Genomic DNA, 14,278 nt, shown 5'->3' with positions numbered 1-14,278 from the left:
TTTCCGTCATCAAATGCCATATTTCATGCATGACCAACACCAGTGGTACATTAAAACATGCAGGTAAACATGACAACATACATGATATTATGTTTCTTCCTTTTTTGAGTACGCACGTAATCACTTTAACATGAGCGATTTCAAATACTTGAAGGCAAGATTTCCTCTTCTTGGAGCTAATTAGTTTATTTATATGGTCGACACTTTGTGGCGTAAAGTTGGTCATTCTACCACTGATAATACTTAGACTAAAATATTATATATAGAAAGTATCAATACTGTCTACCAATAGCTTGGTCTGTACGAAATGGCTTCAACTATCAATGTTACGTTCCACCACCCGATACACACAGAGAACACAGTTACTACTGTAAATCTTGAAGCTTTGTACCAAAGTAAAAACTGGATCGTGCTATAAATCGGTAGCATGTGCTATTATGATTACAGTAAGAACTGAGGATATGTGTAATTCCAACAAATCCAGTTGTTGGAATTTGTTGGGATTACACATATCCTCAGTTCAGAATTAAAGTAGTTACTGTGATATCTGTGTGAATCCGCTGAATCAACAGTAAATGAAGGTTTTCGCGAGTTTCAATCGACACATTAAAAAACCTTTAACGGTAAGTAACTCATCAAGAACGGGTGTTCAATGTCGTTTCACAAAGGACCAGTTTACATAAAGGTGACTAGACAATCTTGTATCTCTAGAACAAAAGAACAAGAACAACAATTGTTGTAACTTGTTTGTGGGGGGGGGGGGTCATTGGGATCAGGGTGCGGATATGTTGAGGACTTATCCAATAAGATATGAATTTTGTGAATTATGACTATATCTTATCGAGAACGGACAATATTTGGAAGAATGTGTGTATATAGTATAGTACAGTTTATCATAACTGCCTAGCTCTGTCTTCAATGTACGTAGCCTACAAGCTGCATTCACGTTTCACTCCAAACTTTCTTCCCGGTGGCTATTAGATATTCCAAGAGTTATTTTTATTGTCCCTTAAAATGTCATTTATGTTCACAATATTATTGTTAATAAACGTGCGCTACCAATGGTAATTTTCTTATCGTATTACTGAAATGAACGTCTCTTTGACACGCAAATGTTCTTAATTAGTAGTTGTTTTGAAAAAGTAGTCCAATGAAATTACTGTTATCAGTTTTTATGACGGTTTTTATCATCAACATTTGAATTCTGTCCCACAACATACGACTCAACATGATGGTTATATCGAATTTCGCTTTCATTTGATATTCGTCTTGCAGAAATCATAAATCATTTCATGGTGACAGTCATATCTTATTTTACCTTCAGGGTTAAACCCTATTAACGATCATCTTAAGAAGACGAACATCTGCATTCTCACATACCAAGAGAAGAGCTTAATTGTTCTACATGTAACGTAAGATATTCATCGCAAAGAATTTCTATCGATCTACCCTCAGTGTATTGGGGAGAGAGCATATTGGCAATAAAAATAAATATTGTAACCCTTAATGCTCACCATGAACAGCCAAAGATTGAATGACAGAAATTACATAAATTTTTGGAGCATGATACGGTATACCTCTAATAACGAGCTACTGTAATAAGAAGGAAGAGGATGGTGAATTCAATTTTTAAAATTAAAGTTTAAACATGTCTGTGTATTCCATAGTCCACTAAATGCATGATACCTTTCGCGTTATTCTTATGCAGTGAACGACAGTCTCGTATATACTTGTACATGTATGTAGTTGGTATGGGAGGAATGGCACAGTGTGTCTCACATAAAGAACAGTTCTTTCAACACAGGAGTGCTGTAAACCAAGAGTGATGGAGCTTCCCGGCGGAGCTATGCTCATAGGGATAATTAAAGACATATTTTTAGTCTTCTTGAGAATTGCAAATAACATACACATGATTGTTGACTTATAGTAAGATGTCATAATGCACTTTTACTCATTCCATATGTTGATAAGCAAGGAAAGGTTTTGAAAAAAAAACTGGAATTGGACCAATGACGTCAGAATAAATTACTTTTGATGCACTATATAGAAAAACTAGAAAATCATTACAACAGATATGAAGTGTAACTTTCCAAAATTTTATGATAGAATTTTATGACTTAACATTTTCCCTTTACATTGGACTAATAGCTAAACATATTTTAACTATGTTGTCAGAGCGAGGACATTTAAGAGATGCCATAAAACTTTAACAGACAATGTCCATGTGGCTCGTGAGCTTCTCTGTGTTGATAATTCAAAAATAAAGAAATAAACTGATATTAATATAAATATTTTAAGCTCATTCCGTACGAATTCGCGCTTTGACGTCATCAGCAGCATCGTTGCTTGAAGGAGTCCATCTTATCGACCCTTAATACTTCAGTTATCCTTGCGCAAGATATATCTTGAAAACACAGATGATAACGGTTTACCATGGTAAACAGTCTCCACAAATATACATATAATCCGTAATTTCCAATTATCGCGATAACTGGCCTGTGGGAATTTCAAATATGATATAAGGTGCGAAGTGGTTGACGTATATTTTGGCCGTAAAGTAACTAATTCCCTGAAGTAAATGATACGGTTAGTTATTTTGTAAATAACATTTTTCAAGAAAAAGAGCTAAATTATCAGACAGTCAAATGGTTCATTCGAAATTAAAGTATATAGTTCATATAACAAACATGCTCATAAAAGTAATCAAATAATGTAAACATTATTCATTAAGAAGTTTTTGCCGTATTGCCGTATGGTTCATGTTATCACGGTGTGAGACGTTTATGTGAAAATGAGTTCAAGACAGCGCACTTTAAAACATATATATACATTTCATTGTTTAAACTCAATGGCAATCAATCTAAACTATGGAGGATACGCATTTAATGTATGTGCAACGTTTGTTAGTTCTTGCGTTTGTTAGTTCTACGCAGAAATAACTACAGTCACATAAATATTTTTTTCTTGGGGTCATCACAATACATTGGACAAACAGTATTTATCAGGAGACAATAAGTCTAGGCCAAAAGGGTAAAAGGCTCTAATTGATTCAAGTTAAAAAACAATATCTTTCAACTGTGCATACACGAAGGAAAGAAATTCTCTTTTCGATAACAAAATTATCATCTGCTTCTTGATTCAATTTGATTTGAGAAAATGAATTCCCTGCAACCATAAAGAGAGTAGAGTCTATTTATATAATGACCTGGGATAACTTTTTCGCCTCATTGTGTTCAAGTTTGACTCAGTGCTTGATATTTTCCTTTGGCCTATAAAATACATTGACCTGTATCATGTCAGTCTAACCAACCCATGTGAAGCAGCATCGGTGTCGACAATGCCCCCAGGTTACATTCAAGAGCGTGCACTACGGACGGTCAATATCATCATGTATAGAATATCGCTCAGTGATATAAGGTCGGACATATTATACTCTGCGTATATGACATCTTATAGGTTTAAACAATCTTTCCGTTATATCTTGACGCTGGAATGATGGATAGAGGAAATATTTAGTTCTTGGGTTATATGGATAATTGTGGTTAAAACATATATGCTTAAATATTTTGATGTGAAGTAAGGTGGTCTTCATAAAAATCAATTCAAAACACATAAAACACAAATTTTATAATATTGAATTTAGCTAATGGTAGTTGGGTTTGTTTCTTCTAAAACAGTTTCGTGTTTGTTTCATAGGAAACAAGCTGCTCAACAAAAAAGGCATTAACGTACCCTAAAAGTAAGGGAAATCATAATAATAACAAAGTTCCCCTCGGCATAGTCATTTTGGTTATTTCGTAATTCCTTAGTACACCACTCTTATCTGCTTCTGTTTACAATGCAGATTATGTAGTATTAGTTCTTATTATATTTGATTTATAATACTATTCAGTGTTTCCAGCGACTTTAGTTACTTATTAACCAATGACAGACATAATCATGTCATTAAAATTAAAAACAACTAGTATTAATGTTAACTATTAAATTGTAAGCTACATTAGATTAATGCGCTTTAGCATCGTCTTCCTAAACTCTGCCAATTCCATTATGAAACTTCATGCGAATCCAATCATTTACATCCGTATGGCTTACCTCGACAAGGGAAAGCTAAAGGCAATCTTCATTATGGAGATTTCCAATCTTGCATATTAACTTATAAACCCATAAAATATCTTTAGATGAGTCCATTGCCTCTTACTTATTAGTTTTAGCTATATTTTACGTTCAGATTGCGGTATCAATTTTCGGTTGTTATTAGCCATATAAATCAAAGTCATGTTTTACGGTCATTTTCCGTGTAATTTCAGTGGTGAGTATGTGGTTTTCTTGTTCTTGTTTTTTGCCCAAAAAAACTGGTCGTTGTAAAGCTTTGATGAGAAGCGACAGCTCATAGGCTAGTACGATATAGACGAACGTGCTCTCTTCCTATTTCTCATCACTGAGGGAGGAACGTTTCTGTAAATATCATAAATTAAAACAATATATCATTAGTCTTTACTTGAATTATATGCGCAACATAATCCGCTCTGCTAGGCAAACAGTATCGTTTCGTATACACTTTATGGAAACTACAAAGGGAAATGGAAATAAGATACGATTTAGAAAACAGTTCCGATAGCTATTGCTAAACCAATCTTGGGGCAAAAGAATATTTTTTCAAAAATGTATATGTTTACTTGACTAGCCTTTCTACATCTAAAAAGTCATAAAGAACCAAAGTAAGAAACTGAATGCAAAGAAAACCTGTTGAAAATGATCGTTTTCTTTCCTTTTATGCACATTTTCGTGGGGTACTTATTCAGCCTAGGGCACCACCGTATACGAATTTGTTTATCTGCCAGACAACCCGATGAGATTAGAAATAGGAGTCTGTGAAAATCGTTTACCAGAAAACGCTTCACAATTTGAAACAAAAACAGACGAAGAGGTGCAGACAAATCCATAATCATGTGGCTTTGAAATAAACTCTCCGTATCGTTTGGATTTACTTACGATTCTAAACCAGTGCGGCTTAGTTATCATTCCATCTCCCTCTTGATGTCATCATAAAATGGAGGAGCAAACATAACCATCCACCTCCCCCTCATTCTGTCCCCCACCACTCTGCGCCTCTGACACCAACTTCGAGGGTCATTATTGTATGTTTATTTGTATGTTTGAATATATGTACGATTTGATTGAAAGGAAAAACAATAGTTTAAATATTAATAATTAGTGAATACTATGACACCGGTAAGATGAATCATATTCTACTTTTCGCATCCTCTTGATATTTTTCGTAACACAAGTTTTTCTAAATTCCCCGTCAAGGTTATTCTTAACGTTTTGTTTGTCGTAAAGCAACTGATATCAATATGAAAAGAACGAATATGATCTTCTTCCGTGTATTAAAGGAAATGAAAAATTCATATGCAATAGAAAATGATTATATATTCAGTCTTTCATTGAACTATTTATTATCCTATAAGTTTTTTAAGGGTTAGCCTAAATTCTCCAGAAAGTGATTTAATTAATAGCACACATACATCTGATAAGGACACAAGATGCCTGTAATGCATCCAACACTGATTAGCTATATGTAGTTCAGAATGCACACTCAAGACGCCGAACATAAGGAACTTCAGCTTTAGGCAATGGTATTGACATAAGTATTCAGTTTCGTTTCTCTACGTTTTGTCAATATATTTACGAAATGCAATCATTTTGATCTATCTTCCTACGGTCTTTGTTAGAATTGTAGAGATAGAGTTTCTAGCCTATACTTAAATTAAAGGTGTAAGTTTTCTCAGTCAAGACAGGGTCGCGTGGTACCGTAATTGGATTGCGAGAGTACTTTAGGCAAATCAATGTAAATTCAACCTTTTAGCTTTCCAGGGACAGTCTGCTATATATGTTGAGAGAGAAAAAAGTGCAGGTTCTTAAAATGTGAGCTTACTTCGTGCGCCTGGCATAATTGTTTTCTCTTTTTGTGTTATAGATCTCGACGAACGCTCAACTCAAGAGCTATAGGCTGTCATTCTGGCCAATTTCTGTCTTTCACTCTGAAACATTTAAGTAGAGCCATGACTGTTGCTCTACATTCTCTTATTGGCTCTGGAATGCAAAAGTGGACGAAACAAAATATATTAGGAACAATTTGTTGCATTGATGTTAAATTGGAACAAGGAATCTCGTGTACTCTTCACATCAAATAAAACAATTAACATATAGGCTAAAGCTGTATAATATATTGCATACGGTATCAAGTTATTATTCTTGTAACCTGATGAGCATATGAAATAATCAGAACAACAATAATGCCAGTTATTTAAACGTTAAGGTTAACAACCCGCTGATTGACCGATTTGGGTGATGAGAGATGCTTCATATAGACAAATATTGGTACAATGAACTATTTTTATTTTTGAAATATTGTGTTCTAATTTCATTTATTAAGATATGTACTGTTTGTGATAATTGGTAAGTTATCCGTTATTTACAGTTATGCGTAGTAGACTGACATGGTGTTTTATATTCATTTGTTATAAAGTCTCTCAACTTTATATTCTAAGTACGATATATTGCACGTTATCCTGATATAGAGTTGATTTTCTGTTGAGAAAATACAATCTATTCCACCTTCTGGTAAATGAAACTTTTCTTTACATTCCATTCCTTAAAACAGCAAATATGCAAATATATATGGAGTAAAAAAGTTCCCGTGTACCCTTTTTCATTAATGATATGAAATAACTATTTAGTTCATAATTTAGTAAAAATAAATGCAAATTTGAGCATATTGCCTACCAGTTCAGTATAATACGCAAGAATTCCAATACATATATTGTATAATGATGTCGAAATCAATCAAATACCGTTATTTGTAGAGATCGTGAAAGATGAGAACGTCATTCAAATACGTTTACTGCTTTTCATTAACATGAACCAAGACGTTCTCAAATGTTCGATGAAACTCGACCAGTTCACTTCACCTCTCAAGGTCCACTCGTTTTATTGGGACCATGGGAATATTACCATTGCTAAATTATTCGAATGATGTATTTCGTAACTCAAAAGTACTAGCTTCTGCTTATGTACTCGTAAATGTTTCTTATACCATAGTGAGGTACTAAGAGGTATGAAATACAACAAAGTGCTTTCACATTTCAGTTATACTTAGCAAATACATAGCATAAAATAATCAGATCATGCGGCAATATGCAATCACATATATAATATGTGAACGTATGTGATACCTGTGTACAACCTGTGAAACCAATGAACACTGAAGAACTGAAGGAAATGTTCAGCTCATTTACGATAATGATAGCATTCGGTCTACTGGTGAACGATACATTATCTGTTTGTACATATATATATATATATATATATATATATATATATATATATATATATATATATATATGTAGATAGGCTAGTCAAGATATACCGCCAATCAATTATAGTAAAATCTCATTTATGTCAGATATAAGGATTAAACTGCTGGACCAGCATTATCGATTAAGAACCTGGCAGAATACATTTATTTGTTTTGCATAACAGGTATATGGATGAGTTAATAGATGGTCTACAACGTACTGTTAATGCTGAAGTTACTATTTGGTGAACAAGGATGGATGTGGTATTATCACGAACGTATGTACAACGTAGTTCGAAATTGAGACCGATAGTTTTGTTGAGACCAACCGTTATGACTATTGCCTAGCACAATTGACTGGGAAGGAGTGGTGGGTAGGATATTTCATTGGCTAGTTCAAAAAAGTAAAATTATGTTTATTAATCGCTTTTAAACACCAGCATTTCTCCACTTATATATTCTTACATTTGTTTTCAAATTAGCAGTGAATAAGTCTAAGGTATAGGTGAGCTTGGACGAAGATCATACGATTTAAATCTTGACAATGAATCTCTTTGTTTATTTAGATAATATTTCCATTATTGTTTTGTCACCTTCTATGTCTCATTGACTTAAACAGATGTTATAGATAACCATATCTCATGGCTGATGTAATGAACCGAAACTGTTTGACATTTTACAAACAAAATTCTATATAGCATATCGGAAAGATGACAGTATATAGAATGATGCGACGATTTCAACTACACAACTGGTTAAGTCACGCGTCATTGCAAATAGTGACTATCAAATTGAGAGTTGATTGAAAAGCTAAGAGACAAGATTAACTGACGAAATGTCCCCCAAGAGTTCAACTAAGAACGACCTTGTAATAGATATATACAGTTACATTAGAAGGGAAGAATGTATACAAAAGCTTCATATACGTTCTTATTAGACTATTGATACTTGAGATTCTATTGCCTTTCTGTGACAAACGTGACCATACCAATATTAAGGATATGTGTACAAGTTTCAAATTTTGAATCGTGGTTTATTTGAGTGACTTTTTTTACACATGTTTTGTCAATCGTGCTTTTGAATTGCGTCTATATATCAAGAACGTTAAATGTGACATGGTCGTATGCTATTGAAGAAAAAAAAATATGAATTGATCTTGCTGTGTATATTGAAACGAAACGTGTTATTAATATGGCTTTATGAAGTTGGATGAAATTAAATATTTTACACTAATGAAATATCTCGACTTTTTTTTTATAGCCTACGTGCTGTTCTATATACACATGATCTGGAAACAAATAGATATTAATTCTCTAACGTGCTTTATCAAATATGAAAGCAATAACACTAAACTCCAGGGATCACATTCACTTGAGCTTTGTAAACTAGAAGGCAAATCGCAAAGTGCTTCTTATACCCCTGGCTATGCCAATTCTCGTCATTGACAGAATGATTAACTAACCAGCCATCGTCACTGGCTTTCCTTCAGCAAGTCCTGAGAACCTTTACCCCGGGGAGACACTTAACAAATGCTTATAGAATGAAGACTGGATCTGGTGTTCCGATTGCATTTTCGTCTCTTAAAACCTTAACTAAGGACACTTCAGTTGTTAGCCTCGCTATATAGTGGTTCTCTCTTTTTAGGCGAATAGGATTCATCTTGGAGTGACTAACTCGTGGTCTTGTTTGAAAACTAATAAAAGGGGTAATAAATAATGTATCAATTTTCCAGTAGGTGAGGTATGATAACCACATGTTGTTTACGTTAGAGGATTCTCTGATATTTATATTTGAAACCTAGAATGCATATCAATTAATCACATGTTTCATAAAGTTTTGTCATTAAGGTAGATGAATCCAACAGCTATATGTACGATATACCAAATGAGGCGGAGTCGACTCTTTGCAGTATTGTTTGTTTACTCTTGTCTTGCTGATGGAAGACAACATAACATTCATTATTCAAACATTAACATTTACGACATAAATTTTCGGAACGATTTACAATACGTAGAAATCATTCATGTATGATTAGTATTTGGATATGAAGAAACAATTTCTGATGAGATATTGGTTGGTACCTCTCAGATGTGTTCTTGAATACATGACAGCCGAGACCGTAAAACACTACAATAATTAATCCACCATGTCCCCCCCCCCCCCTCTCTCTCTCTCTCTAAATCGATTTCCCTTATAATTTACTGGTCTATACTATTCCATTTCCGGAATACTAAAAAGCATTTTGTTTATTGCAGAGACTTTCATGTATAAGCCTCTATAAACAAACACACAAATAACGACATAACATCACCCCTTATATAAATGTCAATTTTTACATAATTATTCAAGGTAAGATAAATATTTGCAACTTAACTGCTCTTATAACTTTTGAAAATAATATTAAATTGAACAAGGAAAAAACCGCAAACAAGCATTTGTTTTTAAATGAAGACAAACACTTCAACAGTAGGAGTTATCGTTCAAAATACGAAACGGAAATATAAATGTTTGTGTTTTGAATTTGTTTTGAACAAGTACCTTTTTGGATGTCTGTTTTTTTATGTTTTGAACAAATGAAGTGAAAAATAATTTAGACAGTATGAGAAAACGTGGAAATATAATTATGTTGCTATGGCAACATACTGTAATTGCTAAGCACGCTATACGGTAACATGAAGTTGGCGAAATTTCACCTTGTGTGTGGACTGTGACGTCAGCTAGAGTAGGACAATAGACAACCTAATTAAAGCGTCAATTAGTGAGAAAAAAAATGTTCTTGAGTTTCGTCACAGTTATGGAATCCTTAAGCATAATCACCAATTGGATTATGTAGCACTAATTGCGTGGCACGTTCACAACGTTCTTCTAGAGAGGAGCACTATATGTGCAGTTGTAATTTACACTAAAGACATTAATGACCATACCCACAAGGTCGGGAGTAAAAGCTGGCTAATATTCCAGCTACAACTCTAAAAGTCATAACATATGATGCCCATGCCGGGCTTCCAATCAATCTCCTTTCCAGTCGTGACAGAAATGTGGGACTTACAATATTTTCGCGGAATTGGTCCGTTATGAATATCAGTCTGATATTTCGTACTGTACTCCTAGTCCTTTAGTGCATGTTTTCATACGGTTTCATACCTGACACGTGATGGCAGATGAGGCGTCCAATGACTTGTTATCACTCACGCAATGAGATTTTGTAATGATGACATTCATGCTGTTTATTACGCAGACACTGATGGATGTATGGTGGGTATTTAAATTGCTAGAATTCCTGTTCCGTTTCTTACTATGTTACTGTAAGAAAAGAGTTTCACTGCAGTACATTGCGTGAAATAACACAGTGCTGACTGCAGTCAAATAAATTCGTTTTGTTGACTTTGTTCACGTTGACGTGAAAGCAATAAAGTTATTGGTCCATCTTAGTTCCACTTTCTAAAAATTCACAAAATATTAATCAAAGCTCAATATGTTTCTTGACCGATATTTTGGTATATTTGTCACTTTATAATCCAAGAAGCAAGTGCGAAACGGGTGTGGCGGATGGAGCATATGCCTCATCAAATGAAAGTTAGGTCAGCCATAGATTAATCTAAACACTCGACGAAAATATTCAACATGAATATAATTCAAAAGCCGCAAAACATAGTACCACTTCGCATCTTAACACCCAGGCTCAATCATATCAATGTGTACCAACGGTAGCGATGAAGAAACGCCTTCCTTTACATGAATCATGTGGACGCAAATCGGTAACGGCCAATTAAGCCCCTCTAAAACGACAATGGATCCACGGTGTCTAGCCCCACCACTCTAAAACGACCATGGATCCACGGTGTCTTGCCCTGCCACTCTAAAACCCTTGAGGAGTCCATGAAACATTCGCTTTTCACCTTCAAAAGTTACTACTACCGTACTCATATTGAATTTTATATATAGCCGAAAATGTAGCTAAGCATAGCTAATTTCTCTCGATGTACATACTGTATGTGTGCGTTTGCAACCACATATCGTCACTCACTTTCACATCAAAATGCGAAGTTTCTTAGTTTAGCAAGACCAACAATATAGCCCTCAAACTTATCTTGGTCGTGTCTAGATTATTTTTGCATTTGTAGTCTGATGCTGTTCTCAGTAATGTTAGTCTTAAGCTTACATATACCGTGGAAAGTTTCATTAATTTATCACAGGCAATGCTAATCCGAGCCTCTCAAAAACTCAGCACGAAGGAGAAAATACACAAATATATTTATTTATATATATAGAAGCAATCATTATTAAACAGCATCATACACATTCTATTCATTCTTTTTCATTCTATTCAAAAACGAGACTTTCTCCCTATTGTCCCTTGCCATGCAGAATGTGTTAAGTTTTGAATCTCACACTACCGTACACGCTGTACTTTGCAGGTTTCTTTCTGAGGACATCATAAAAGCTACTGCGCGTATCGGTGTACAAAACCAAATATTGGATGTTGAATGCACGCTGGACAGAGCCCTCAATCTCTCCGTCAACAGCTCGACTCTTATTCAAGCCTTGCTATTGTGCATGTGTAGACAAACACTTACCGTTACGGGGGATTTGTGTGGAGAACCAAGGCTACAGTAACGTAAATCGAGAGAAATTAGTCGTAGTATACCACTTCTGGAACGGTTGGAAGTTTTAGGACTGTAGAAGCACGGCGAAAATATGGTGAGTGGAAAATATATATTTGTTTGATTTGTAGAGCGTTTAAAGACGATGTTAGATCGTCAGTAAATTCTACGGGAAACGCGACGGAGAGGAAGGTATAGCGTTTGGCTAGTTCAAAACATATATTATTATTCGTTGATAATGAAGGAAGATTATTAGAAGATAAAATGTGTTTTGTTATGAATTTGTCAATGTAAGAACTTGTGTGTGAAAACTTCGAAAGGTTAGAGAGTGAAAGCTAGCTTCGGTTTAATAAATATATAAATCTCTTTTGGTTACATGGCAGGTTATATAACCCATACAGTATAACCATCATTCATGGTGATCGATTATTGCCACACGTATAATACTACGTCTGTTACGTTATTATGAATGTGCTCTGTAAAGCTGGTTTGATATCATTCGAGTAAGAACGTTGAAGAAAACTTTCATGATGTTTCATCTTCGATTAGAAAAATATTTAAAAAAGGGAAGCATTTGAAGTGTTTCATGCGATGTTGCCAGGGCGATTCATAGATATTTCAACATATCTTGATTAAAAGGAAGGTGCAATAATGGAAGGAGATAATCTCCATTCCCTTTGTTAAATCGAAAATAAAAGAACAGAAAATAGTCGTACACTAACGACATAAGGCCTCCATACCCCTCCTGTGTCTACCTCCCTGCTTCCGATGAGGTAATGGTTCCACGATCTAAGCATACAATACGACGCATGCTTTGTTTTTGTTGATGAATCCGGAATACACCTAGTTTAGCATGTTGTAGTTAACCCCAACGCTTGTTTACCAAAGACAAACAGACAAATAAACTCTTCTGTTAATAAGTAAATTTGTTTTAAGTCAAAAGTAAGAAACAACACAGAATATTCTACACTTTACTGAAGAAGGTAGGCTAGTACACAGGATTGACCTTTGACCTTAAAGATAGAAGTGTCAGCTTAGACTTGCAATACTTTAACAAGTCTAGTGCATTTGTCAATCCTATTGGTTCTGTTCTAATCCCTAGCTATGTCTATATTTTCTATTGCCATTATGTTATCTTTTAATGCAAACTTTGAGTAATTAATACTGATAAACGTTATTTCTGAAGTTATTTTTGTTTTTGTGGTTGTTTTTTATTACCATGTTGCCTTAAAGCTTGCGTTGAGTTGATATTTTGTGTCACTCTGACCAAGTAACGTTCATATAATATTTGAATTTATAAACTCCTCGATTAGCTAATGGATCTTCAGTTACAACAATTTCGCTGCTTCAAATACACGACTAAATGGTACACCTATAACGTGTCAAAAATGTGTCCCACACATTTAATATCATATTTTTAAACCTTTGACGTTTCTGTCGGATTTCATCACTTGTGATGTAATTTCTGTAGACTAAAAAAACTTCTCTAGATACAATATGTATCTTTTACCCACTCTGTGTAATTTCCCAGAAGTAGTCAATACAACTGAGACCATTATTGTCGAAAACATTTGGGATATTCCGATCTTCATGTCACTGTATTCATGTATTTTGAACGTTCCGAAAGGTACATATACCTTATATATATAGATTCGTGTCTGGCTGTGCTAGGCAGCTCTACTAAACAGTGAAAGGATACATTCAAGCAAACAGGTCAATTAAGTTAATAATTAGTTTTCATGTCAGACTGTATTTCAATCTACGGTGCGAGCGATTGAATTATATTTATGTAGATGGCTCGCTATGACGTCAAAAAGGATACAAATTTGTTATACCAAAGTATAAAAATGAACTCAATCCACTGTCTGATAATTTAATATGTTTTATTTATCACCTATAAAAAAATTAAGAAGAAACAAAATGTGGAGAAACATTTCACAAAGGGTGCAGACTTCCATTAAACCAGTCCTTCAAATTTTACAAGAATACTTCTCTAGCGATCTACGTGAGAGAAAATCTCATTATTAGTGACAATTTTACGTACAGGGCTTTTTACGAAAGGTGACGGATCCAATTGGAGCAATATCATATATTAACACCAACAAAGAACCGTTGAAGGCCTTTCTGAAACGTGTAATCACCAAACCCGGAGTTATTTAGGCTGTAGTTCCTATAAAATACAAAATTGTCTTTCTATTTGACGAGAAATAATTCACAACCTTGAAGATTCCCGAATTTTCCGCTGTGAAGCTTTACTTGAATATATTTGTCTAATTGACTGCTAAAACATTGTCAGCAACTTCACAAAACATGGTTT

At 34.4% G+C, this 14,278-nt stretch overlaps 1 protein-coding gene across 1 annotated transcript in view; it reads left to right on the top strand.

Moving 5' to 3' along the window:
• Positions 1-11,801: 11,801 nt before the first annotated feature.
• LOC139979535 (guanylate cyclase soluble subunit beta-1-like) overlaps positions 11,802-14,278 on the top strand; it is a 91,467-nt gene continuing 88,990 nt past the window's right edge. The window contains exon 1 of the mRNA XM_071990450.1: positions 11,802-12,058. Coding sequence (XP_071846551.1) covers positions 12,056-12,058 — 3 coding nt within the window. The 5' untranslated portion in view covers positions 11,802-12,055. The remainder of the gene's footprint in view (positions 12,059-14,278) is intronic.

The sequence above is a fragment of the Apostichopus japonicus genome, chromosome 14 (assembly GCF_037975245.1).
Source record: "Apostichopus japonicus isolate 1M-3 chromosome 14, ASM3797524v1, whole genome shotgun sequence".
Taxonomy (NCBI): Eukaryota; Metazoa; Echinodermata; class Holothuroidea; order Aspidochirotida; family Stichopodidae; genus Apostichopus; species Apostichopus japonicus.
This window is presented reverse-complemented; position numbering and strand designations above follow the sequence as displayed.